General features: G+C 41.2%; 10 protein-coding genes across 11 annotated transcripts; all 10 read right to left on the reverse strand.

Moving 5' to 3' along the window:
- Positions 1–57: 57 nt before the first annotated feature.
- Positions 58–1561, reverse strand: LOC108082311 (uncharacterized). The gene is made up of 2 exons (XM_017177642.1): positions 1123–1561; positions 58–1055 (listed from the first exon to the last, which is right to left on the reverse strand). The coding sequence occupies exons 1-2, from the start codon at positions 1559–1561 to the stop codon at positions 58–60; spliced, it is 1437 nt and encodes a 478-aa protein (XP_017033131.1).
- Positions 1562–3424: 1863 nt separating this feature from the next.
- On the reverse strand, positions 3425–7067 carry Cpr49Ah (cuticular protein 49Ah). The gene is made up of 3 exons (XM_070284398.1): positions 6896–7067; positions 4557–4675; positions 3425–4076 (listed from the first exon to the last, which is right to left on the reverse strand). Exons 1-3 carry the CDS (start codon positions 7065–7067, stop codon positions 3504–3506), a joined length of 864 nt encoding a protein of 287 aa, XP_070140499.1. The 3' UTR covers positions 3425–3503.
- Positions 7068–7318: 251 nt separating this feature from the next.
- Positions 7319–7997, reverse strand: LOC108082402 (uncharacterized). The gene is made up of 3 exons (XM_017177746.2): positions 7935–7997; positions 7551–7868; positions 7319–7489 (listed from the first exon to the last, which is right to left on the reverse strand). Exons 1-3 carry the CDS (start codon positions 7995–7997, stop codon positions 7319–7321), a joined length of 552 nt encoding a protein of 183 aa, XP_017033235.2.
- Positions 7998–8242: 245 nt separating this feature from the next.
- On the reverse strand, positions 8243–8901 carry LOC108082312 (uncharacterized). The gene is made up of 3 exons (XM_017177643.1): positions 8827–8901; positions 8456–8770; positions 8243–8389 (listed from the first exon to the last, which is right to left on the reverse strand). Exons 1-3 carry the CDS (start codon positions 8899–8901, stop codon positions 8243–8245), a joined length of 537 nt encoding a protein of 178 aa, XP_017033132.1.
- Positions 8902–9373: 472 nt separating this feature from the next.
- On the reverse strand, positions 9374–10080 carry LOC108082313 (uncharacterized). Its single transcript, XM_017177644.1, has 3 exons — positions 9997–10080; positions 9611–9934; positions 9374–9553 (listed from the first exon to the last, which is right to left on the reverse strand). The coding sequence occupies exons 1-3, from the start codon at positions 10078–10080 to the stop codon at positions 9374–9376; spliced, it is 588 nt and encodes a 195-aa protein (XP_017033133.1).
- A 446-nt stretch (positions 10081–10526) lies between these two features.
- Cpr49Ag (Cuticular protein 49Ag) lies at positions 10527–11353 on the reverse strand. The gene is made up of 2 exons (XM_017177739.2): positions 11124–11353; positions 10527–10918 (listed from the first exon to the last, which is right to left on the reverse strand). Exons 1-2 carry the CDS (start codon positions 11288–11290, stop codon positions 10681–10683), a joined length of 405 nt encoding a protein of 134 aa, XP_017033228.1. The 5' UTR covers positions 11291–11353; the 3' UTR covers positions 10527–10680.
- A 1603-nt stretch (positions 11354–12956) lies between these two features.
- Cpr49Af (Cuticular protein 49Af) lies at positions 12957–13635 on the reverse strand. Its single transcript, XM_017177645.2, has 2 exons — positions 13503–13635; positions 12957–13323 (listed from the first exon to the last, which is right to left on the reverse strand). Exons 1-2 carry the CDS (start codon positions 13613–13615, stop codon positions 13056–13058), a joined length of 381 nt encoding a protein of 126 aa, XP_017033134.1. The 5' UTR covers positions 13616–13635; the 3' UTR covers positions 12957–13055.
- A 937-nt stretch (positions 13636–14572) lies between these two features.
- Positions 14573–17774, reverse strand: Cpr49Ae (Cuticular protein 49Ae). Its single transcript, XM_017178049.3, has 3 exons — positions 17653–17774; positions 16296–16423; positions 14573–15469 (listed from the first exon to the last, which is right to left on the reverse strand). Exons 1-3 carry the CDS (start codon positions 17659–17661, stop codon positions 15202–15204), a joined length of 405 nt encoding a protein of 134 aa, XP_017033538.1. The 5' UTR covers positions 17662–17774; the 3' UTR covers positions 14573–15201.
- A 3436-nt stretch (positions 17775–21210) lies between these two features.
- LOC108082316 (odorant receptor 49a-like) lies at positions 21211–22570 on the reverse strand. Its single transcript, XM_017177646.1, has 4 exons — positions 21789–22570; positions 21532–21733; positions 21325–21480; positions 21211–21270 (listed from the first exon to the last, which is right to left on the reverse strand). The coding sequence occupies exons 1-4, from the start codon at positions 22568–22570 to the stop codon at positions 21211–21213; spliced, it is 1200 nt and encodes a 399-aa protein (XP_017033135.1).
- A 266-nt stretch (positions 22571–22836) lies between these two features.
- Positions 22837–27127, reverse strand: LOC108082317 (uncharacterized). Of its 2 annotated transcripts, XM_070284427.1 has the most exons (3): positions 26469–27127; positions 26052–26411; positions 22837–25999 (listed from the first exon to the last, which is right to left on the reverse strand). In XM_070284427.1, exons 1-3 carry the CDS (start codon positions 27115–27117, stop codon positions 22890–22892), a joined length of 4119 nt encoding a protein of 1372 aa, XP_070140528.1. In that variant the 5' UTR covers positions 27118–27127; the 3' UTR covers positions 22837–22889. The 2 variants fall into 2 exon arrangements, with proteins under 2 accessions (XP_070140528.1, XP_070140529.1); XM_070284428.1 differs by lacking the exon at positions 26469–27127 and having other exon boundaries at positions 22838–25997; positions 26057–26112.
- Positions 27128–27153: the final 26 nt, after the last annotated feature.

Consider the following 27153-nt stretch of genomic DNA (forward strand, 5'->3'; position numbering starts at 1 on the left):
GTTTTAGGCCCCTGAGTTGTGTGTTTTGTTAATATTAGAATCTGAAGCGATCCTAGTTTAGGTACTAATTCCTGGTCGCAAGCTCCATCCAACGAGGAGGAGGGACAACGCCAGTACTCCAACTGAACTTCGTGAGGCTCCCGCTGCTACATCCATTGGCGGCATTGCCTGATCCGTTGGCTGCATCTCCGTTTCACGTAACTCCTCCTCCTCCTGATGCGTTCGGGTCACCTGTTCCACCTGCGGCCGGACTTGACCCCTACGCACTTCCACCTTGGGCAGTGGGAAGCAGTAGACACGCTCTACTTCCACCACCAGGGGTGTGACACTGTCCGAGGAGAGCGACGCCTCCGATACAGTGAGCGGCACACAGATGGTTGGCTCTTCGGATGCATTCCGATCCTCGTAGGGAATGCCCACCCGGGTTATATTCAAGGGCAGCGTCTCCGGCACACTCAGCTCGCTGTGCATCTGGGCGGAGTTTAGGGACTCCTCGTAGTACTTGTAATCGTCCGCAGAATCGCTGATGCTGTCGTCTCGCCTGTCTATATTCGCTGGAATGGTACCATCAATGCGTTCCGTGCTAGCCGTATTCGAAGTGCTATCAATGAAATCGGTGGGCCAGTTGAGCAGGCCAGCGGTGGAGTGGGTGGCCTGAGTGGGCGCTGGTGGGTGCACCACCGAGGATTGCATAAAGCCTGGAATCATAGAGCTCGACGCAGGCGGAGAAGGCATTGTGGTGTCGTAGGGATATGGGTATGGCAGTGGCATCCATGTATCGTCGGTGGTGCTCTGGGTATTTCTGCGTGTGGTCGTGGTTGTCTCTGCAGACTCATTGATCTGCTTAGCCACGGCTTTGAGTGCGGGATCTGTGTTGTTTACACGGGTGACCTCGAACTGATGAGGAGTCTGCTGGCTGGTGATCCTCTTTCTTCCATGCTTCTCTGGGGAACGTTCATAGCTGGCGGGAGGAGCATAAACGGGGTTCTGATAGCTACCGGGAGCTATGGGTGCCGTTTGCTCTTCACTGGAACTGGAAAGTTTTGAATCGGCAGCTGGAATTTAAAAGAAATGTATATAGTTAACATTTTGTTTACTTGCTGACTTCCTGTTGACGCTTACTATTTGCTGGCAAGCCCATGAGCATGGCCTCTAGGCGTCCATACACCCGCTCCCTGGGCTGCTGACTAGAATCTGTTTCCATCTCCATCTCTGCCTCTTTATCTTTTTCTGCCAGCTCTTCTGGCTTCTCTGGGTGCTCTGGCTTCCAGTTGCCATATACCACCGCCTCCTGGCTGGGTGTCAGTGGCCGCTGAGCACTCTCCTCCCGCAGCAGAGGGATGTGCGTGTGCACTGTGGAGCTGATGGGGCCCACAGCTGGCAAACTAGGCCAATTACCCAGAGGACCAGGACCAGATACCGGTCCTGCCGGTGGCTGCATATCCGCAATGCGTATACGCCCCCTGGGTCGCGGAGGTCCCTGCAGTTGCTGGGCTGCCAAGAGCTGACAGAGGAGGGCGATGACTAGCCACAGTAAACACTTTTTCCAATGACTAACCATATTTAAATCTAACAGAGAATGTCTTTTGTTTATTTTCGCAGAGGCGCTGTGCCACTTTTTATTGTTGCTGCCAAAGTTTACAGTTAGTTTTTCGCGTTTTTTATTGATTCATTCTCGTTTTCAGCAGTCTTTTCTTTGTGAAGCCTCTTTGATTTTTGCTTTTAACGGATCTTCTTCGGCGATGTCAATTCAATATTCGCACGCACTTGGTTGGAGCATTGATTTTTTTAGATCTTTCTCTTCTCGTCTCTTATCTTCACTTTTTCACTTCTCTACACTTGACCATTTCCACTCCCTTCCCTTTGGTTGGGTTTCTTGTTGGCTTAACGCTTCCGCGAACTCGAATTCTTCAAAGACTCTTCTTTTCTTTCAAGGTTTCCCGGCTGTGATCTGCACGCGACGGCTTCTAAACGGCAACTGACTTGGCCAAATCGATACCAGCGTCCGCTCAGGCCCAAAAGAAAGATTCTTTCTAATCACGGGCCATAGAAATTTTCTTTTGTTCAGCTTCGTTATTATAACTTGGCTTTTTTTTCGTTTTAATTATGCGCAAGAGCGTTGAAACTTAATGGCGAATAAACATTCTTCGGGGCCCCGTGCTTTTGGGGTCTGCTTCGGTGGTGAAAATGCAGCGGAATTGATTTATTTGTTGGTTAACTCTCAAAGTCATATATAGCAGAGGTATTCCCCCTCGATTTATAATGATTATAATTTTAAGGCGTTAAAGAAATTACGGTTCTGCCATAAATATAGTTATGGGGGTGTTTTCTTTGCAGTTGTAACAATAATACTTGGTTGGTTTATGATTTATGTTTATTATTTTGGTTTATAATTAAATTAAATTGATATAATAAAGAAATAAAACTCTTTTCGAAGTTATAAAAAGCTTATAAATATTTATATTTCCCAAGAGAATACCTCTAACATCTCAGTATGTTTACGTTTTATGCAAATATTTAACCGAAATCATTTGCCGTTTTGTGGCCCAAAAGGTTGACTTTATTCTCTTCGGCCCCGATGACAGCTCTTTTTGGGTTCAAAAGCTATAGTTAGTTTCTATATTTATTTAGCTAAGGTCTACTTTTCTCTCGAAAAACTAACTTGAAACGGTAAATCAGCTTACGAAATAATTGGCAGAACGCTGAAGAGGTTTAGTCGGGGAATCGGGGCTGCGCCAGTAACCCATTCGCGGACCACTTCAACCGGCTTCCCTCCTCTCCCACAGACTCCCGCGAATGGCACTGGCTGAGAGCGTGGATCTCTTGTAATTACGCAACCAGCAACCAGTCGAGGAGGCTCTCGAAAGAAAATTTCCATGACGGCGATGTAGAAACATGGAAAATTGGAAAAACCCAACCTGCATGAGCATGGAATGGGATCAACAAACTGACGCATGGGGTAATTCGATCTCAGAGGCAAACATAAACAATAAAGCGCGGAAAATGCTACGGGAAAAATTATGAAAACGGAGACGAAGATCCATAAACGCCTTGTCACGTCTGTCTGAACATTATGGATATGGTCAGGTCTGAAAAACAAACGGAAAAATAGAAAATATACACACATACATCTTACATACTTCGGCATAATGGAAACGTTAGTTTTTCATTTATTGTTTCAAAGCGGCGAAACTTTCACACTCGTTAATAAAGTATTATTATCCGTCTGTGTGCGGAACTTGGTTGGAAATAAATGTTGTTAAAGTTATCAAAGGTTCAGCGACGTAAAGATTTTGAAGAAGATTTAGCAGAGTGAAATCACAGTCTTCTGGTTGTCATAGAATGTGAAGGAGTCACTAGGGGAGTCATTAGGGAATCCTTTAAGAAGCTCCTAAAGAATCACTAAGGCAGTCACAAAGGAAGTCACGTTTCCAGGCTCATAGGTTCGGTGGGGAGGAATTGGGAGACTTGGAATGATAGGATGGTAGTTGTACTGCCCCTCCTCACTGGTTCTCCAGCAGGCCTATGTACTGCCCATTCTGGTTGGCCACTCGTCGCTCCTCCAGCTTCCGGGCAAAGTCCGGGTCCGTCTTAGCCCTCTGCTCCAGACGCTCCTGCTGCAGCTTAATCCCGGCATAAATCTGGTCCAATCCTTTTTGGATCTCCTCGGGTATGGCCGGCGGGGTGGGTATGTGATCACCGGTTGCCCTGAAGCCATTCTCATCGGCGGTATACTGAACATTCACCAAGGTGCCCTCCGGTGATTGGTAGGAGTACTGACCATGCTGGACCAGCACTCCATTGGGATTCGTCTCAAAGTCCTTGAGGAAGCCTGTCTCCTCGTGGATAATGCTGTTACCCGTCTCGTATTCCGTCTTGTAGCTGCCGTCCTCGCTCTGCTCCTTGTTGTACTTGATGATGGGTATCCAGGTGCTCGTCTCCCGGTGCTCCTCGTGCCGGTGATGATCCGGCTTGTCGTCGCGCGGAATGTTGTTGACATTCTGGTGCTGTTGGTGCTGCTGGTGAGGATGATGGTGCTGTCCCTGGCAGGACAGGACAAAGAGTCCTAAAAGGATCTGTGAATGGAAGTTTTATTTGTGATTAAATTTAAACTTTTTTTATTATGTAAACTTTTTCCACAAAACAGATATTCTTTATAAATTACAAACTATATTTAATGACTAAATTATTGCTTAAAAAAATTATATTAAAATAAAACCAATTTTGCAAGCACCAGAAAATATTATTCTTAACAATCCATAAATATTTATTTCCATTCTCTAAACACTTCACTTTACTTTATCCCAAATGCCAATTTTTTGGGCCACTTACAATCACTTTCATTTTTGCCAGGAGTCTCTGACTTTTATCCACTGTATATTCCACTGATTTTGGCACGCTTTGTCGCCCGATTGGCTGGCACTGATCGATCGCACTGGGTAGTGAAAGCAGCTCCGCTAGACACTGTGCCAAGCGCGGCCCTATTTAAGCCTTATATAGGCGATTCGCTCCGACCCGACTCCGACTCGGTTCCGATCCTCCTGCTGCATTCGTACCCACACTGCATCGACAACGATGAGTTTCCACGGGAGAGCGCCGCACATGCAGGTGAAGATGGCGAAGGCGATGGCGATGGCGATGGCTATGCCGATGAAGATGGAGATGGAGAGGCTGCCTGGTTGAATTCGCCATAGTAGCTCTTGTTGTTACTATTGTAGCTGTCCGATTCAACTGATTGGTAATTGTTGTTTGTAGGCTCGTCGACGCTTAAATGCTAAATTGAAAAAAGGAAACAAAAAAATATTGAATTCACTGTCGCTCTCGTTTTGAGAATGTTCCATAGATTTTTGTTACGAGAAAATATTAGTTTTGGAATAGAAAGAATTTTGTTTGTCTATTTTAAAGCTATATGCTTGTAGATATATCTTGAAAGTACAAAATGATGTATATATTCCTTAGTAATAAATGATTAACTTCTTCGAAATTATATAGAGAGTTAATTCCCCTGGCTTTATCATTATGCTAAGTTGGTTCTTGAGAAGCGGCATTTATTTAAAAAATATTTATTTGTTATTTACATAATGTTTGTTTAATTTAATTTCCCTGTACTAAACTTAATTACTATCCAAAATTAATTGCAATTTTTTATATATTTATTTTTATAATTCTTGTAAAACCAAGTTCGTTTCCTAAGTCTTTTCATTATATAAAAAAAAACAAGTTCGTTTCCTAAGTCTTTTGATTTTTTGAAGAAACCGAGTTCGTTTTCTAATTCTTATGAATTGATTCCTGCTTTTTTCTTTATAATTTTAATTTTACATAACAACATTTCACACCTCTAAAACCTCTATGGCACCCACCTTAGCCGGGCTTAGTTGTCGCCGCTCGTATTTGGCCCGCTCGTAGGCCCAACTCAAATGTCTGCGAAATGTCTGTCCTCGTGCCGGCGCGTCCGGTCGTTCATCTTCGCAATGCCGTTATTTAGAAACAAGCCAGAACGAGTTTGGTTTTTCTTTTTGCTTTCATTGTTGACTTGGCCAAAAGCGTCACTTGGCTCTCTCTCTCTCCCGCTCTCTAGGGAAGGTGTGCTCTCTCAGAAGAAGTGCATTTAGGAGATGCTGCTGCTCCCAGCTTCGGTTACAGATTTGCACTCGGATTTGGACTCGGATTTGGTCTCGGTTTCGGATTCGCATTCGCATTCTTGTAATTGCAGCATTTTGGCGGATCCAATACCAACACCAAGCACCAGCCAGCGAAGCGAAAATTGTTGTAACAGCAAAGCGGCCAAAGTGGTCCGGCAGATGAGGCAAGACGATAATTGAGTCCAAAGCGTCTTGCCGGTCCTCTTGGCAAATGTTAATTAGTTGCCAAACAATTGGGTTAATCTGCCGAGCCTTTTGGGGACATCGAAAGAGAAAAACAGAGAACCCAAATCTCGGTGGGGGGACACAAGTGTCTAATTCAATCGGAGAGGCAAGACAATGCAGCGGCGGGTTGAACAACCGCCGAGAGAGCCGGCATAAAAAATGCAGGCGAGCCAAAAAGCTGAAAACTCCAACGCCTATTGCGACAAACGACCTCTCCTCCCGCTGAGCCATGTCATGTTTTTTGGCTTTTTTTGGCCACGTCCTCGTCTTCCGCACCCACAACTGCATCTCGAACGCCCGCCAAGCCTCCAGATTGACGATGTTGCCGGCGGTCAGTGATGGATGAGGTACTTCTTTAACTTTGAGAAGTTAGGTACTTAAAATAATGTAAGATGTAGGAGATATTTTAGGCCTATTTAGTACTGTTTTTAGGTAGCATTTAGGGGTTAACTTTCAGGAAGTTTTATTTTTTTTTCATTACAACTAAGGCTTCTTTTGCATAAATTTAATATATAAATATATAAGAAGTACTCCCTAGATACTTCTTATAGTACCTTATAGGTACTTCCTAACCATTTCCCATCACTGTTGCTAATGTTGATGTTGCAGTTGCAGTGGATGTTGTCGTTGATGTTGCTGCTGCTGGTGATTCATTGCGGGTTGTGCAATTTTTTTCAGATGCCACGCACAGTTGAAAAATGGAAAACAAAAACGAAAGCTGGGCAAGGTTACCACTGAAGAGAGAGAGAAAGAGCACCTCCTCGTGTCTAAGATTCCCGGGAACTGTTACCACTTTGGATCATGGCTAACCCACTCGCACAGTGACCGACTAATGGCTAATGGGGCAACTGCTGCAAATGTCAAACGATTTCACCCTTACATTCTTAGCATTTGTCGAACTGCCGCCGTTCTTACGAACAACATTTGACATTTCAGCCTCTGTTTTAGCCTCAGTTTTAGCCTCAGTTTCAGCTTCAGTTTCAGTTTTGGCTTTATATCCGATGAGAGCGCCAACTGGCTTACAGAACCCCGTTGCTGGCCATAAATATTCAGGTTGTGAAATGCCTTGTCGATGCGGCGAATCTTGAGCTTGACTCGTAAATAATGCTCCAGTGGCGATTCTACCGCTGTGATTCTGTGACGATCAGCGGAACTTGACACAAAGATCACGTACTTCTGGGGTGACAAGTGGCGAGCCATAAAGCATTTGATTAATTCCTGAATTTAGTCCAAAATTGCCTTAACGATTGCTTTTATTTGATTTAATCCTTGATTCGGAATTAATTTACATTTTAAGTGGAGTATATTTGGCTTGAAATAATCAATTTAAGTAGCATATTTTGAAATAATACAAAAATGGTTTATTATTATGAATATATAATTGACCAGCTTATATACGCTTGATCTTTGCTCGAATATTTCTGTGTTTACTTTATTTCTCTGTAAATAAATCAAATTAATTTCCCTATTTTCTTTTGGGAATTATACAAAAATCCAGCCAGACTGGTATTAAGCAAATGTGTTTCCGTTGTCAAGAAATTCATTTCAATTCTGAATTCAGTCTCTGGCAAAAAGGCGGGCAAATTCTCGGCTATATTAATGTTGGGATAAACATAAAGGCCCTGAAAAATAACCACTATAATTACTTTAAAATATAAAAAAATAATATTAAATAACAAATACCTTTGGATGGGGACACTTTAGCTGGGAACCCTGCTTACCGAAAGCCTTAATCACAACGGTCATGAATCGGTGACCATGAACTCCCTTGGCAAACTGACATATATCCACATTGACGTCTATAACCTTTTGAAACTTGGTGTTGGGCTTTTGGGGCATAAGCAGCTTGAAGGTGGCATTATACTTGGCCACATCCTTAATGTAGTGCAGTTCCGCGGTGAGCAGCGACCTGTCCGCCTCCAAGATGAGGCACTTGTGTTGGGAAATATAATCCGTATTGACCGCACAGTTGAAGCTGCGCCACATCAGCTGCAGACGCAACTTTGTTGAGAGCTTCACACCACAAAGTTGATTACAAATCCTTGTCATATTTTCTCATTAGCATACCTTGGCCGTTTGGCTGTGGCCAGCGAGTAAAAGCACCAAAAGTGTTCCGTAAAATTGAGCCATCATCAGCTCTGGATTAATTACAACTGTCTGACTCGGAAGCTATAGCACAGACTATAAAGTGAAAACAGTCGCCAATACAAGCCATAATTATCAAAAATAATAATTGATATTTTTGGTGATGGCATTTTAAGTGATTTTAAATATAACACAAGCTGCGGTCTATATTGAAGACCTGATGTCTTTGTTTATGGGTCAGTCCGTTAATACAGTAATTGATTAAAGTAGTCTGGTTGGCCATATATTATTTATTTGTCCAATATCTCTCCCCTGAGAGTCACATTTAAATACGATTGCCGCTTGGAAAAGAAGTCCACTTGAATAAAGAGATGGCTGCTGGGCACAAACATGGGTAAGGCATCCTCTATGCTTATGTTGTGATAGTAAATCAGGCCCTAAAAATATTAAAAAATTTAAATATATATAAAATTATATAATTTAAGTACTTAATATAATGCTACCTTTTTTATGGGACACTTTCTGGGCTGATTACTCGATCGCACAACTGCGTTAAACATATTTGAAACCATGGTTCCTTGTACCATATCCGATATCACGCGGCATCCATCAAAGGTTATATCAAAGAACTTTCTGTAGGGACTTGTGCTCTTGAATCTGGTTGAAATCTTTACATAAGTCTTGATGGCATCTAGTTCTTCTTGCAAGTTAATTTCCACATTTAACACGGAGTTTCTAGTGCCGCCCACGCTGCATTTCATTTTGTCTGAGAACTGCGGACCTATGTTACAGTCAAAGCACTCCCATCTTAGGTGTCTCTAAAAGTTTTTTAATTTAAATTTAAGGAAATATATATTTTTAGGTAATTTATTACCTTGGCTTCTGTGTAATGTATCAGGTGAATGAGCAACAAAATGATCCGCAAACAGTTTAGCCATGTGGAGAACATTGCTCTCGATCAGACGTTGAACAACTAAATCTCTCTGTTAACCGGCATGGCCCCTCATTGATTGATTTGTATACAAATTTAAGTGATTAGAAATCAGTAACATAATTGACTTTAAAACATTTGAAATTTTCCACAATTTTAAGTTTTAATTGAGCGTAAAAATATATTGGTACAAAATATGGCAAAGATATTGTGAGAGATAAATAAATAACTGGAGCGATTTAGTTTATGGCAAAAGCCAATGATTTTCCATTTGCGATTGTTAATTAAGAGTTAGCCTCAAAGTATGCTTTGATTTTGGTGTATAAATTGTGTTAAATATGTAGAAAATATTTGTAAAATAAATTAACAAACATTTTTAAAAGAGAACTATCTTTGGAGTTTGTTAGAGGGAAGAACATTTATTATAATTACTTATAAAATGATTTAACAAAGTCATTATAAATTGTTAAGATATTATAGTTTTATATCCCTACAAATATTTCTTTTGCCTTGCCTTTTCCTTGGCAATATCAAAGAGATGTCCTTTAAGTGTTACATTGAAGGCATGCGCCACCTTGGGAATGAAAAAGTCCAAGTTTACCAAAAAGTCCGATTCGGTTAACATGGGCGGCAGACCGCTGACTGAAATGTTTTTCGATTCGAATTTTCCCTATAAAATATATATTATTAAAAATAATTACTTTTTTTTAGATATTGTTACTCGTACCTCTGGAAATGGACACCTCCAGTCCTTGGCATTGCTATTCCTAGCCACCGTGTTTACCAGCAAATCGATTAGCGCTTTTCTTTTCCTCTCACGCAAAACTTTGCACACGTCAAAGGTTATATCAAATATCTGGGTAATGACCTTCTTGGCATTGGGTATAGAGACTCTAAGAGAGCCACTAAAGGGGCCTAGTTTCTGCATAATGGTCACCGAGGCCTCCATGGTCCTGTTGTTTGGTGGAAGGATACGGCAGTGTATGTTGGCAAAGTAACTGGGATTGCCCACGCAATCCATTTGCTTCATCTCAACAAAGTAGCCCAGGCTCTGGTTAATACATATATATTTATATATATTTGTTCTAAACTTTTTTTTAGAGGTTTACTTACAGGAATCAGCTTGGCTGCCTCGGCAGGATGTATGTTAAGAAGACTGCTCCAAGCCACAAGGCCCCACAGCAAAGTGCTCCACATTTCGGTGTCTCAATGGATGAACTGAATCTGAGCTGATCCCATAATATACCACAAAGCCACAGCTAATGGGAGTTTAATAGAGTAATTAAACGCCGGGACTTTCCATACATTCTGTGGTATGCGCCATTGAGTTGGGCAAACAACACACGAAACCATATTCGAAGCTCGTACTCCCCACCGTGTCCATATCAGCGGCGGCATCAATGTCATTCGGAGCCAAGTGCGATAATGTAAATAAATCCAGCGGTTGGCTCATGATCATCAGCTTTGGCATCATCTCATCATCTTTTGGTATCATCTCATCTCCACTTGTGGTGTTAACCGCCAGCGTGAAGGGCAATTTGGTAATGTAATGTTATAGGCCATGCGAGGCTGAGAAGTAAGTTCAGTTCAGTTAAGTTGTCGTTTTCATTATCGTTTCCAATATTTATTTCTCTTTTTGTGTGTGTGTTGTGTGTGAGTTGTGTTTGCTTAAGACTAACTACGGTCTGTAGACATTTCAATTTCGTATGGCATTCAGGCAGTGCATAATACTTTCAAGCGAAATATTATTATTGATTATATTGGGAGGGAACTACTACTGTTTATGGGAACTAGAGCTTATTGCGGGGCCACCGGCAGATGATCACCCTCGGGCTGGAAACCATTCTCATCGGCCACATAGCGCAGTGTAATGATATTGCCATCGGGATCGCTGTAGCTGTAGGAACCCGTCTGGACCAGGACAAGTTCCTCGTGTTCCTCCACCACCTGGCCATCGGAGGTCTCTGTCTTGGGCACAATGATCTTCTTCAGGTAGCCAATGTTCTCCACGCGTATTCCGTTTGAGGTTTCATAACTAAAGAATAAACATTGAATAGGAAATTATGATATAAATAATATTATTTAGGCATCTTTTATAGTATTTATAAAGTAATTTATAATTGAAAATTACACATCTTCTTAAAGAAATAGTTTTTCCACTTGAAAAGTAACATCTTTTAGACAAGATTTAAGTCTGATCTTTTCTCTATCATCATATATTTTTTATGATTTAAACCCACCTGCTATTGAAGCTTCCATCGGCATTGTTCACATTATCCTGCTTGACAATAGTGGCAGCTGTGGTCGTAGTGGTGGCACTAGGAGCTCCTGCTCTTTGATCCTGCGGCCTGGCCAAGACATAGCTGAGCAGCAGGGCAGAGCACACTAGAAAGGCAAACTTGTACATGATTTAATCCTGGGGTGTGACTGGGCGTGGGCAGTGTTATCCAGCGAATTGGCAAGCAAACTGTTGACTGGCCCAACCAGGCCCGGGCCTTTTATAGTCCAAAGAAGCTTCGGAGCTTACCGCGATCATCGCCATTACGATGGGCGCACTAGATAAGCTGCGAAGTACTCGCAGAAATTACGAGCAGCGCCCGTCGTCGGTCTCAGTTTCGGACTCGGACTCAGACTCAGAGTCGGTTTTATTGCCGCGCGATGAGTAAACATCAAAAAGAGATGAAGATGAAGCGACGATGTCAGCAGGTGACAGCAGATGTCCACTCTTTAGCCCCTCACCTCGCAGGCGGCATATCGTGGATCCCAGATCTTGGCAGGCTACGTGATTTGTCTGAACAGAATATAATTATTCTTCAGAGGGGCGAGAGTTTGGTTCCGTTGACAGTTCCTGGGGATTCCGTTAAGGATTTAATTTTAGGTGAAGGAGTGCTGGAATTCTGGTGAAGTTAAGTAAATATATTTAACATTATTTGGAATTTCTTAAATATTTTTTTGGCTTAAATAATATTTCGTTATTATAGTTACCAAAAAAAAGTCTCTAGGAAACTCTTTATACATAACCTGATTTTAACGACTTTTCTTAAATGTGCCCTTAAAAAATACCTTCCTTAAACTAAATTCAAACCATAAAGCCTATATATACATGTGATAAACACTTTACTTCCAGAATAAACCAAATATTCCCCTAAAATTCCTATAGCAACTGCAAAAAAGAAGAAAAAGAACTTCGTTCACATTTGCATTGCCATCACGTTTCAATTATGGAAATATTTTCGCCGAAAAAACCTAACGGTGAACACTGAAAACAAAGAACCATAAAAAATGTAGAGTATTGTGGGCCATAAATCGAATTGATAACGCCGCTGTCTAGCTTCTATAGCCATATGACTGAAGGGCTATATGCTGCGAATATTAACCACAATTGTGTCATAGAAGACGGCTAATGGTCAATGAACTTGGTTGGTTAAGCAAAGAAATGACCACAAAAGATATGCTAATAGATAACTGATTAATTTTGGTAAAACAATGAGGGTTTCTCTTGGCTCATTCCCGGAATTACAAATGTTCTCTGATGGTTTTGATCCCAAATGTATTAACATATTAGTGTAAATTAAAACGAGCAAAACAAAAACAGAAATCACACTTTCAGTTTCTGTCTCTGGGATGAGTCTTACATAATCCCTATTGATTTTGTTGATTTTGTTCTGAAAGATACAGATATGGCACGATTTATATCTCGACTGAAGCTTAGTGTACTTGCGGATACGGCCTTGAGATTTTCGCCACTCTGCTTGGGGCTTCTATTGCTTATTTAACAATTTAGCTTTCAATTAGTAATTGTTTAGCGAGATTGCCAGCAGAGCCAAAAACTGCTAAGTATGGCAAATTTAACACACATTTTGGCATGGCACACAAAAGCCAGAGATATTTTGCAGAGGGGTTTTTGAGGAGAAGTTTTTGCAGAGAGCTTCTTAGAAGAGCTTCTCCTAAAAACTCCCCTGCCTTAAGTACAAACTAAGTTTAAGTTTATTTATTTGAACTTATTGGCTTCCGGTTAACCAAGATTTCATCCAATTTCCTGCCAGATCTAACCTTTCACTTCCGTTAACCCCAGACTTCCTCTTCATTTTCTGTAACATTTGTATTTTCGTTTAATTTTTCTCAGTTCTTTTTGGTTCCAATCACATTTATGCTTAGTTCTTGCAACATTTTCAGTGCTTCTTCACTGGAGGAGTGTAGGGATGCAGACGGATGTACTCCAGGGCCTTGAGGACGGACTCGGGTGTGGGTGGTGGTGTGGGCAAATGAGCACCCACAGGCTGGTAACCATTCTCATCAGCCGTGTAGGACACTACATAGGTCTCACCATCATCGCCAACGAAAGAGTACTTGCCATGGACAGCCTCGCCATTGTGATCGGCATTCACGGTCTTCAGGACACCATCCTGGGTGGCCTTGGAGCCATCCTTGAGCTCGTAACTGTAGGGAAAAGTAAATTATTAATAAAAGAAGATCGTGTTTAACTTATTTTAAAAGGAAGTAAGTAAGTATTTAAGATAATTCTTTTAATGAATTTAAAGAGTATCTTATTTAAAGCAAAATGATTTTAAAAATATATTCAATTATAACGTTCAATCCCTTAGTGCCTCGAAACTCACTGATAATGATATTTGCCATTGTATTCCACATTGGACTCCTGGGAAATCGGTTCATTGTCCTCCGTCGCCTTGGCAGCAACCACAAACAGAGCAATCAGCAGTAGGAACTTCATTTTCGGGACTTGTAGAACGATCTCTAATCAAATATACAAATATCCGGGTTTTGTTTTTATTTGGTATACAATCCAAGCTGGTGTCTCGAGGCGACTGGCGATCCCCATCGGTAAACAAAGACTCTTATATAGGCAACGACAAATTAGCAAAGCGAGAATTCCTGTACCAAAATAAAATATTTAACATGAAATTAAAATGTGGCCAATAAATAATATTGAACTTGTTTCGCCTAGTGTTCCGTTCCTCGTTGGCCTTTCGAAAATGGGTGTGAAATTTGGTGCAGACGACTTCAACTTTGTCTGCCTCCACACCAAACACCACACATCACACACATTGTTTTCCAAAATAAAATAAATAAATAATAATAATGTTGTGGCGATGGCGCTGGTCACTTCCATGGGCCTGGCCCCGGTCTCAGTCAGATTCTGGTTCTCGGCTCGGAACCACATTTTTGCCAGCGTCTGGCCACTTTGCATAAAATGAATCTATCAACTCTCGCCTTGATGTGCAAAACCGGGTGAAACAATAAAAGCGCACGTTATTTTTGGACAGAATCTATGAATAAACAGCGAATGGAGCGCCAAGATCATTGGATTCCCATGTAAACTATATCCTCAATGTGTGTGCATCTGGTCAACGAGTTTTTGTGCATTTATTAACTCTTTTAAGTCGGTGTCATCGCAGCTATTTGAGGAATTGGGTATATAGATTTATGACTGTGACAGAAGCTACAAAGCTTAAGAGCGAGATTATCGGTATGGAAATTTTTAAGGTGTCTTTAAATCTATATAAAATAAAGACAAGACTAAAATGGTTTAATATTATTAGAGGTCATTTGTGGGCTATAAATGGGTGTGCTTACTTTCTTGTATTTTCTATTCATACAAATTATTATTAAATTTATTTAAAATCCGTATATTCCTCTGTGAAACCCTTTCAATCATTAAATACAACCATTTCTTTACTTTTCGAAAGAATCTTTAATTCTTTATTTGCAGCTAAGGCTAAAGAATATCTTCGTAGTTCTTCACAAGTGTCTAGATCGATGCTACCGAGGACTTAGCCAGGCCAAGTCCCCGTCAACATCGCTGCTTAGACTATGCGTGTAAATGTTTCTAATTTACAGACTATTTACACAAAGTTTGCTGTGGATAATATTCCTGTATATTATTTAAGTAATTTCTTGTTTGTTAGTTATTTTTTTTTTTTTACATTTTCTTTGTTGATTTCATTGATAAATCGACGATATCACATGAGTCCGAAAATGGCAAAGTTCCGGCGACTAAAAGATCTGAAGAAATTCGTGTGGAAGAAAGCAAGAAAGCAGACGTTGATAGAATAGTGTATAGTGTTATGTTGTCCCTCAAAAAAATCCGTTTGAGTTTTGTGTTCTTCAGTCAGTGGATTTGGCCCAGGAGTCTCCTCCGGCCCGTGGCTTGTGTCTTATGTGTGATTGTCTAGGGATTGTGGATGGGGGGATGGGGGGCTTGGGGGATCTGCAGCAGCAGCAGCGCAGCATCTTCATCAGAATCGGGGGTCAGAATCGAGTCTTCCAGGTGCATGTCGGGGGTAAGCTACCTCAGCCTTAACGACGCTTGGCTGGGGGCAGGCTGAGCAGATAGTCGAGCGCCTTTTGGATCGCTGGTGGAATTGGTGGTGGCGTGGGCAGATGATCACCCTGCGGCTGGAAACCATTCTCATCATCGGCGGAGTAGTTCAGGGTGATGAGGTTGCCCTCGGGCGAGGTGTAGGAGACCGAACCCCGGGCAATGATCACATCACTGCTGTCCGGTGAGGTGGCCTTCTTCAGGGTTCCCGTCTCTTCGGCCTTGATGCCGTTGGCCGTCTCATAGCTGCAATGAAAATGATCTCAAATTAAAGATATAACCAAAGGGTTTAACCAAATTCACCTTGAAATCTTGCGAAAAAATATATAATAAAATTGCGGTTTTGTGCGTCACCCGACGACTGGCGCCAGGCGCTTTGTATAAATATTCAATTATCTGCTTAACTTTTAGCCTTTCTGTGCAGACTTCTATGCGAAAAATGGTTCATTAATCCATATCTCGTTGGCTTGATTAGCATAATCTTGACTGGATTATATTAGCTGGTTCTGTTTAGTATTCAGAAAGGGGAGCTCAGGTTTGGCTAAGAGTCTTTACCACATATAGAAAACTTAAACATGAATCATTGTGGCTTTTTGGAAGTTGAATTTATAGTTGTTTTTAAAATTATTGTGCCGCAAAGTATACTATAAATAGGAGGGGTTTATACACAAAACGAAGTTGATTGCTATAATACTAGGTTTTTATGAGCACGACTTTTAAATACAATTGGAGTTTAATGGTCTTGAGTTGACAATTAAAGGTTGAAGTTCAATTGAAGAGCTAAGGAGATCATTAACACGTTCTTTAGAGGCTATAATATCACAGGTGTCAATTACGATTCTTAGAGGTATTTATAGTTGACTTTGAGGCAAAGATTTATGTTATTTAGTCTGTTAATTATTCAATTAAGTTAATTGTAGTATATTTTCTTAAATTGATCTAGGCAATTACCTAAGTAAAAAGAGGCAATTTATGGGAGAGGGTAGTATCTTTAAATACAGATTTATTTTACGATCTCTTTTTACACCACCAATCTCTATTAATTACATCTAAATTTATTGTTTATACTCACGCATAATTATAGGATCCATCTGGCTCAATGTTGGACTCCTGGCTGATGATGGCTATGGGCTCATCCGCCTTCTGGGGAGCAGCTTGGCAGCTGCTTAGCAGTGCAATGGCCAGCAGACACAGAGCAAACTGTCAATGAAAAAAGCACAAATGAAATTTGAAGACGATAGGGAAAACTATAAGAAAAACGCAATGGGCAAAGCAAATGTTAAGTGAGTTAGTAAACATCTTGAGATCGTGCCCGATGCCCATTATGCAACGCCCGCGTGTCCGAGAGCTGAGCGCCGCCCGGAGATTTATTGCCTTTGCTATTTTATTTGCTGTTCTCACATACCGAGCTCTTTAGACACCTTTTGAGGTCGGCAAATAGCTGCCAATTAAATATTTTCCACATTTCCACACACCGACTCAATTAACTTGTACACAAAAAAAAAACAGGCCTGACAATCGCAGGGCGTGGCGCTCGTCTTTGGTTTCATTTTTTAACTCTTTTAAAGTGATCTAACTCTGAATAGGTTTCGTTTACATTTTCTGGCTTGGATTTAGACTCCAATTTCGTGCCTGAACTTTTCAGCCAGATGGACAGCTGCCAAATGGTGGACATGGATATGGACTGACTCTGACCTTTGCATGGCTAACAGAGCTCGCATCTGTGGCCGTTAATTGCCTTTGGCTTTTGAGCTCTTCAAATGGCATGCTCTCTCGTAGTTGTTGGCTTCGCACCCGCCTCGTAATTGCGGAAGATTTAACCGAACCGAAAATCTTTTAAAAACAAGCCCACAAAAGGGATATGAAGCCGCTATAAACGCCTCACCTTAGGTGATTGATTTACGAGCTGGATGGATGGGGTTTTTAGTGCCCAAGTCTGTCTGGCCATATACATATTTTATGGAGGTAAGTTGGCTTAAACTGAATACACTTATGAACAGAATAGGGTTTTCTTTTTTAATTTTTTAAATGAAATTTTAGACTCTTGTTTAAGAACTGCAACTTGTAGTAAATATCCTAATACTATTTATTTTTACAGGCATCTTTTAAATTTGTAGAGTACTTCACTCTCGGTCTAAGTCTAGTTTTCCTTTTGGGTTGTTTTTCTATTGACAAACTTTTGGTTAGAATTTATAATTTAATATTTATAAATTATAAATACTGTCTAAGTAAGCACATCCTGTTTTAAAAATACAAATTTAAATCTCCTTTAAAGCTTAAGATCTCTTAAGTCCTTAGCCACTTTTAATACCTCTTTACTATATATATTCGTCACATTTGTGTCCTAGGGATATCTTTTTATTCTAGGATTGCTTTTTCCTTCACTTTTTGTGTAATTAATCACTTGAATTTCCTTCACTTCCACTTACGTTCTTCATCTTGTTGGATGCACTGAAGGGATGTGGTTATCCAAAGGCTGAGTTATCCTTTCAACTGAGCGCCTGTTGGGAGCTGTTAATTGAACGAGCGTTTTTTATTTAATGATGCCCAATGCCGGCAGGTGAGTCTATTTATACGAAAATTGCATTGGCGAGGCTGCAAACAATTCAGTTTCAGTTGGCAAAGCGTCTCGCATACACAGAAAATACGTAAAAAAAAAAACCATCCAAAGATGCAAAAGCTGCGACACGACGACAACGAAACTAAAAAACAACTAAAAACGACAGCAACTAACTGAGGGGGTGGCAGCGGGCAGGCGGCGACGACTGACTATCTGCTGAAAGAGAGAAGAAAAAACAAACTAACTAAAAGTAAAGATCCAACGCCTAGGTCTCTGCTTGGAAAGAGCAGCAGAGGCTCAGCTGTTCTGGGCCAAGAAAATACATACAAAAGAAAAACTAACTTTGTACTAAGTACGTTTAATTTATGCAATTGTTGCAGGTTTTCTTCAACAGACATTTAAATATATGGACTAGTAATTGCATCAGCCAGCGGAAATAGCTACACGGTGATTAAAGTTTATACTAAATTATTAACTGGGGTTAGAGGGGATGACTGGAAATAGAGCATTTTTGATTCAGAATATATAGAAAATTATATATAAATAAATAAACAATAAATCAAGGGTTTAAGAGGGTTTTTTTTAGGTTCAAAAATGAAGACATTAAATACTTACATTTTTAATGGGATTTTCTTATAGTTAGTAAAGAGATTTCAAAAGTTTTTCTTAATTTCTTTGAACTTGAATGGTTTAGATTTATAGGGTTTTTCTTATAAATATCTTTCAAGAATCGTTTATTCTTAAAGTTTATGTTCCTTGAATAATTATTTAATTTATTATTTATTAAAAATGTATATAAAAAACGCCCCTTTTTTAATGGAATTGAAAAAGATAATGAAGATACCCATCTTGGCCGACGGCGTTGCCACCTGACTCGAAATGGGGCAGAGCCAGTGCCTTTATTTCTTTTTTTGGGGAGGCTGAACCATTGCCTTTAAATTCGCTGCCATTAATCGGCAATCGCAATCAAAGTCAGGCAGCCAGGTAAACTCAGGTGAGGCTGAGGGTACCGAAGAAACCCAAGCCCATGGGCAGAGGCTGAGCCAGAGCCAGAGCCAAAGCCCGAGACAGAGACAGAGACAGAGGCAGACCTCAAACTGAAGCCGTGCACGGGGTCAAAATGCCAGAAATTGCTAAACGCCAGCTAGTTCTTTGTTGTTATTGTCGTCGCTGCCAAAGTGTAGGCGCGTCTAATGAATGGCTTTGGGCCAGCAGATGGGGCCAGACTTTGGCTTTGGCTTTTTAAGACCCCCACTCCACCCATCCTCCTCCAGAGACGACTTTAACTGCAACTCCGACACAGACGGCGACAGAATTTCGTGACAAGATTGTCCCAAAGATTGTGGCCATATTGTATTGTTATTGTCTTTGGCAACCAGAAAATCCGAGAATCGGAAAAGCCAAAGGAAAACCAACAAAAAAAAAAGAGTCATATATGTAGTACGAGTTCAGACAATTGGCCAAGTTAGTTAAAGGCGAAGCCAAAGTCTGCTTTTATTAGTTCCCTGGCTCTCGGTAATTATGAAGACACTCGACAGCAATAATTTAATATTTATCGTACTACTTTTTAATGTGTTTATTTAAGTTTATTAGCAGCCTACCAAGATTTATGTTTGCGGTTAAAGCCAGGCCAAGCATTTCCCATTTGGGCTTTTTTTTTTTTTTTGCGGAACCTTGAGGTGATACGCATAGCTTCGCCGATTACAGAGCGAAATGTCAGTTGGCTATCCACTAGTCTGGGCCATATGTATGTGGTGTATGGTGTATATATCTAATATTCTGGTTGCCCAACCTGTTCTCGCCCGCTGTCCACTGTGAAGGTCGCGGCGTGTTCTTTACGGCTTACAGCGTAATTTGTTTTAGAGACGTTTTGAGTAGCGTCTGCAATTTGATACCCAGCAGGGAGCTGGGAGAGGGCGGGCATGATGGAAGCGAGTTGGAGGTGACCACTTTTAGAGGCATTTGGGGATTTATGGTGGGTAGATAATTATGAGAGAAGAGTTTAAAAAATAGTTACTAAATATCTAATATACCTAAATTTTATTGCCTCAAAAGTTATTAAGTCTTGGAAATTTTACAAATATTACAGACAAATACTAAGCAACATTATCTAAAGATTTTCTTCACTCATTAAAAGTTCCTGAAAGGTGTAAAATCTTGTACTCATTATAATTATTTTCATTCATTAAAAACCTATATGGAACTAAAATTTGTTATAGTTTTCTTAGGCAATTTTTCTTGGAAAACATAGATTTGTATACCTTTTTCCTTATGTTCAAATAAACTGATATATAAAACATATAATTACCGCAAAACTGAACAACTAAATTAATTAAAGCCAACTTGGTCTGTCTTAAGGTAAGATTTATGGAAATTCCCACACTTAAAGCCTGGTTACTTAAAAGATTTTCCAAAATAATCGCTTGCCAAGAGCGGCCAAAAGTGCTTTCGAGCTCAAGATCAAAAGTTAATAGCCAAAAGACAACTCCCCACATAAAATCTCCGTCTGGTTCTCGCAAATCGCTTGATTTATCTGTTGCGTAAGAACCGCCTTTGGTCCAGTCTGGCATACTTTGCGATGCTCGGACCAACGTTAATGCTAATGTCAATGCAGGCATAAATAAATAATTGCACAAAGCCACCACCAATAACCAATAGCAGAAGCCACCGCTGGACAGACGGACCAGTTGTTGCGGTTAAATGTCAGTGGTTCTGGTCAAGTCGTCGCGATCCCAGCTACTGCTTTTCGCTTGGACACTTGAGTTGGCTTGGAGTGGGACTTAACGCCGCCTCATGGTCAAGGATGCACTTGGCTGACCAACTTTGCTCTGCTTTGGCTTTGGCCTGAACTGGTTCACTGGTCAGGAAAGTTAACTGGAGCGCATCGATGAATCATCATGATCTAATCCAGGTTAGCAGCAGAAGCTACAACATTACACCAAATGCTAATCCGTCTGGGTATCTTTGGGCTCAGTTTGTGAGTATTAATGGGTTTTATGCTAATCGACAGACATCTTAAATGGCAGAGGAATCGATCTGAAGCACGTGGGCGTCGTTGATTACCTCTCATGGTTAATTAATGCAAATCGCGGCCAAGAAATTTGATATGCGGGAGTGGGCAACTTGAGCAACTCCCCTGGCAATTGAATATGTCAAGTGTTTAAACTTCACGCTTTACCTTTAAGGGGTGTAATGTCTGTATATAATTAGCTTATGAAGAAAATTTCAAGTACTTACCTTCAGATTTATTAATAGCATAAAATGAGCTGTAACTAAACCGTGAAATTAAATACTTGGAAATATTTTTATTACAACATTTAATGAAGAAGCGGGTAAGTTATTAAAGGTGTGTTTATAAGTTGATATAGAAAATTGAAACTTAATATTACATTTATGTAAATTACCACTACACTTTCTAGTTAACCTCTTAATTCTTTCCCATACTTTGCCTTAGAACTGCAAAAACCCTATAGGTAATGGTCATCAACTGTTGAAAAGTATAGTTAGCTTTCTTTTTAAACTTCTCACACTATCAACTTACAGTCTTCAAGGTGTCCAAGGATATAATGACCACACTAGAGGCTGATATTACCGAAGGACGCTGTGCCTTGGCCATTATAAGCATAAGTAATCTTCTATAACGCACAGAACCCTCATACCAATTCTGATCATAGGCAGCAACCGCTATGCTGGTGCTCTGTAAATTACATATGAAATATATAGAATTTAGAGGATAATCTTAGCTTACCAAATCAATCACATTTTGACCATGAGAGCTGACCAAATAGAAGAGACCAACCACACTGAAAAATACCGTCATATAGGACATTCCCTCCATATTGAAACCCTCAACGACCGTGTAGAAGGCAATACAGCAGAGTAAGCTGGCGGTTGTAAAGAGATTAGAGGCCAATAGAAGACCAAAAATCTGATCCACTTCATTGTGCAAGCTGTAGAAAAAAAGATATATATTGAAATCAATCCATAGATTTACATCGATATCACTCCAGAATAAGCTGATGACGCTTCACGAATTTGCTTAGAAAAGCACAATCCTCTTCCTCCCTCTCCCTATGCGGGGTATAGAAGGCTAAAACCTTGGCTAAATAACCAAAGTGCATGCATATCTGACTGGAGGCACATATCATCCAGAGGTCAGTGCCCAAAGTAAAGTTGACTATCAAATGGCTGTAGGTAAAATCCACGAAATAGGCAAAAACATAGCCCCAAGGCGTTTCGGAACTGAAACTCAATTGAGTGGGAAATATCCGCAAGTAGGGAAAATCCCTTTTCACCACAAAGTGAGTGATGCAGGATTGCAGATGCGGAGTTACCATCATCAAAGCCATCACAGAGTAGTAGAAGGAAAGCACGATACGCGTTGTTCGAGACAAATAATACCTGTTGACCTCGTAAACCTCTTGCTGCTTAGCATCAGTGGGATACAAATCCTTCAGTTGATTATTCAAAGACCTTAACCTCTTTCGGTACTTCACAAAGGTGGCAAACTTGACCTCGGCACTGAACATGTAGAAGAAGTGCAGGGCGTGCCGCATCAGCTTTGACTCACTGCGTTCCCACTGTAGGAACCTTAGGGTCACGTAGAAGGCGGCATAGAAATTGCAGACAATGCACAGGTAAAAGTATCCTCGCAGGATAATATAAGGCCACTTAGTGGCGTTTGTAGCCAATATATCGTAGCCCAGAGTCTTGAATAGCATATGGGACATGTAGTTGAAGTCCTCATAGCTACGGGGCTTATCCTTTTTCTGATTTTCTTTCGGCATTGTGTTCGAATTAAAAAGGTAGTGAAAACTGTAAGGAAATCTTCAAGTTCTAACTGGTTTTATAGGCCCCAAACAGGAAGTGGATATGTAAATAATTAATGTACTAATTTCTTTTCACTTAAGTGTTGGGAAATCATTATTTATTGGTGGGTTTTGTAATAAATATATAATGGGTTTTAGGCCTATTAAAGTAGACTGAAAAGTCTCGAATTTAAAAGGAATCTTTAACCATTAGCAACTGTTTGATAATAAGGAATTTATTATGAATTAAGAAAATATCGAAATAAAGAAGTAATATCTTAGAGCACTTGTTTCCTGACTAACTCACATGGTGTGCGGTTAATTTAAACAAAACCTGAAATATAAAATCCGTGGTGGTTACCAGCAGTATTAGAAATAACAGATCCTTGTAGGTTAAGAACTTATCGCGGTGGAGCTGAAGGGACTCAATGGTGGTCTTCTGGAAGTAGATGGCGCAGGAAGTGTAGGCAATGACGAGCTTGCTCACGAACGCACAGAACCGCTTGGCCCGCGAGATGCTTTTAAAGTGATCGTTTTCCCTCCAATTACCAGTCAACGGCTGCCAAAGTGCCCAGTTGCAGAAGAGCATCTCAATGTGGAGCCTGAAGCGCCTACGATAAGTGCCCAGGGCGCGGACCTGATCCTTTCGGAAGATCGTTGTAGGTTCCAGGCTTAAAACCTTGTCGGTCACCCATTTCCTAACAACGAAGATCTGCGTTTCTTGGGTCTGGACATCGCTCACCTCGATGCGTCGCAAAAACCAACTTGGATACCGTCCGGCGTTGTTATGGTAAATCATCAATTTGGTGGGTATACGAATCTCCCGCGATCGCAGCCACACATTGAGTGTTGAGTTTCGGTTAAGGAAGCTACGTTCCGGATCCTGTGGTATCCTAATTTTTCGCTTCTTTTGGTTTATAGATATTAAAACCAAGGTCACAGAGGCTGTGGTCTGGCTGTTTACTCTACCCTCGGTGTTCAACTTTATCAACAGATCATGGAGCTCTTCATCATCCTCGGCGTCGTCGTCGGCGGGCATTCGAATGAAAATACTTTTGGCGGGAAGATTATTCGCATATCGATATAGCCAATACATACTGAGTAGAATAAATATGAGCAGTAACGAGTAAAATGCAACAACTCCCTTATGTAAGCTGGGTTTCGTGAAGGTACCCACTGAAACCTTAATGGCAGGTATGTAATACACGTAGCTCGTGTAGGTTCCCAGGACTTTGCAAATGCACCGCAATTTCCGGGCCACACTGAAGTCCATCGTGGGGACGCAGCCGCCTTGGTCCCATCCCTGCTGGTCGGGCTTACGGTTATAGAGCCACGAGGCGCATGAGCGGATCTGAAAGGCAAAGGTATATAACGCCGGACCGTCGACTAGCGTTGTGTTCGGACAGTTCCAGATGGGGATCTTTGACCAAACCCGCAATGCCATATAGGCACGTTTCGGTTGATGGCATTTGTTTCGTAACAGAAAAGTCGTGTTTGTGCTCAACGAGGGAACAACACACCAGGACTTGGATATCTCCGACCACAATGGCTTCACTTCGAGCTTCAGCTTGACTTGCAGCTTGTGGGTGCTTCTTGTGAAATGGACAGCCATTACGGTCTGTTCATCTAGGATAATTCGATATAATTGAACGGACTGTAGGGTTTCAAGCTGTCCATTCCTTACGACACTGATGTATCTCCCGGCATGGATCTCCTTTAGAGCATCATGCGTCTGCCTTGGGTTCTTGGTCATTACGTCTTTGTCTTTCGCTGGCGATGTGGTGTGAATAGTCATATTTGTTTCATACCCAAGTTCACTTTTCAGGAGCTTAATCTGCTTGGTAAACACATCCTCGCCTTTTTCAAAAATTCGCACCGAAAGCATACGAGAAGTCGGCCGTTTTTCATCTGGATACCACCAGTTTAGTGTCCTTTGAATGGAGATCAATTTGAAACAGATTTCCGTTTCCCCTGTGCCCAATATTTCATCAAAAAGTTTCCTTGATAGGACTACACTATACAAACTATCGGTGCTATGAACTATAATTGTATCATTCGTCTGAGTTTCAAAGCACTGAACTAGCACTTCAGCCTTGGGCGATGACTTATTGTCCTGCATATTTTGATCTTTGTTTATGTGTTGAAAAATATTCATTAAAAATCCCAAATGATCCTTTGCCCACATGAAATTAAGCCAATTCCCATGCGAAGTCCTTCTTATTGCTATTTCAGAATGGAGCTTATCCACAAAGTCCAGGTCCAAGGATCCTTTCAAGAATGCCTTCTGATACCGATCGTAAATGGAGGCCGGAGGTTGAGGGATTTTCTCAGCGATTTTCTGCATTAATCTATAGACTTCTAGACAGGCCAGAGTTGTACTTATAAAGGGTTTCTGAGTCATATCCACAGCATCCACGTTGCTCATTACCTCTTGAAAGTTATAGGTCAGTTTTCTGACTAGCATAATGAGCAGGACCTGGGTCTTGGGATCGGAGGTGGGTAAACGTTGGCCCAATGTCCGGGTTAAGTTCGCCAATAAACTAAGGGAGCTTGGGGTGTATGGTTGGATATTTTCGAAGCCATGAAGAAGAGTAGTTCCCGAGTCGGCGAGACTTATGCGTGATGCTATGGCATTTAAGGACTGCAAGTAGCTCGAGTAGAGTCCTCCTTTCAAGAGCTTGACAAAACTGTTCGACGAACTTATCATATATTTCTGCAAGGCTGCCGGTTGGGTGGGTATTCCCACCAGAGGAGTCACTTTGACTTTTATCCAACTGGAGTGGCAAGCATAGAGGGCTTCGCAGGCCAGGACTTGCAGGAAACTCGTGGCGGGTAAGCGTACACCGCAGTTGCAATCCAGACAACTGCCAAGAAGCACTTTCCCCGCGTAGTACCAATATTCTATAGGCTGATTTTGGCTAACAAACCTTTGGCAACATGGCACAAAGTTGGTGATGGCCTCTTGCCCTTCCCTGGGACTAACCGTACACTTTCCTCCGGTGGGTCCAGAATTCCTGACCAGGGTCTTGACATTTCTTTCGTAGCGTCCGTCTTCCGCTAACATTGCCAGCTCAACTTGGGTCCGGTTGGTTCCCTTCCGGATGTGTAATGTTATTTCCTTGGTACTAAACATTTTCTGGCCATCTATGGACCATCTTTGAGCTGCATTCATATTTTCGCAGTTTAAGCAAACTGCCTTTAGCTTAACTCTGGAATTCGGAGTGTAGAAATCCCTCTGGCAATTCTTTAGACATTCAATTTTTACTTGAAGTACGCTGCGACCAACAATGGCAACATTTTGATACATTTCCGATGATATCCGTGGATTGTGATCCCTGGACACTTGCAATTGAAAGACGTATGTACATCCTGTTTTTAAGGAATTCCCAGGAATACTAAAGGCAGCCTCTAAAAAAGAATAAAGCTATAATTTATCCACCATTCTAGAGAAATATCTCACCCGACGATATATTGGGGCGGCAAAATGGATTGTTTTTATCATCGATTGACTTGCAATTCCAAAGAAACGTAGAAAATTGTTTTTCCGAAGATCTCTTCGAGAAGTCATAGCTCATAGAGCCGTTTATCCAAAGTATGTCCTTTTGGCCGGATCTTCTGTGTTTTCCTCCAGAAATTACAGCTTCCACGGGGCCCATTTCGACCTTTAGGTAACATCGGGCTGCGTAATACAAACCTTCAAATCTTCCCTCGACTTTTAGGAGATAAAAGTCCCTCAAGAGTTCTTGGGATGTTGGATATCTCCAGGAATATTGTTGGACTTTGAGAAGTGGTCCATCCGTGGAATATGTTGCAAGCTGTGCTGTGAAAATAATTTTAAAAATTTATTTGGTAGACTTGATCCAAGGCCACAACTCACTCAACCCCACAGCATTACTGAGACTCCAATTGTAGACTCCCTTCTCAATTGTCAAATTACACTTTTCCAGAAATACAGCTCTGACATAGAAACCCCTCGTGATCAGTATCTTACGTGGAGGCACCGGCTGAGAACACTCGGGTATGGCTAGTTGTGGAGTGCATTCTGGCGGGAGATTCACTTTAATCTGAACTACTTCCTTGACTTTCTGTATCCGTGAAAGCCATTTTGATTGGCTAATTAAAGTGAGAAACTTATCGCTTGCCGTCCAAAATATTCCAGTTAAATTTGTCCAGAATCCCTCTTCATAGCGCCATTTATCTGGCCTTTTTCTAATACCTAGCACCGCCAGCTCTTTGCTGATGGATGAGGTTCTTTTCCATTCCGGTGGCTTCTTTTCAGACTCATTTCCAACCTCAAAGAAGGCCAGCAAATAGGTGGGAGTACTGAGACTCACTGTGATTGTGGTCTTTACTGGTCGTACCTTCATGCTTATGACGATGGGTGTTGGTTTTCCGTAGGGCACCTGTTCGTTACAATAAACCTTCATGTGGGCTTTTCTCAGTTCGTTAGCTTCGGCAGAGTGCAGAGTCGAATAAAGGGACAGATAGAACAGAATGAGTAGCTTTTGATCTATACGCAGCAGCATATATAGCCATTTTCACTTGGTTAAATGACACCAAAC

This window comes from Drosophila kikkawai, chromosome 2R, assembly GCF_030179895.1.
Source record: "Drosophila kikkawai strain 14028-0561.14 chromosome 2R, DkikHiC1v2, whole genome shotgun sequence".
NCBI classification, from domain to species: Eukaryota; Metazoa; Arthropoda; class Insecta; order Diptera; family Drosophilidae; genus Drosophila; species Drosophila kikkawai.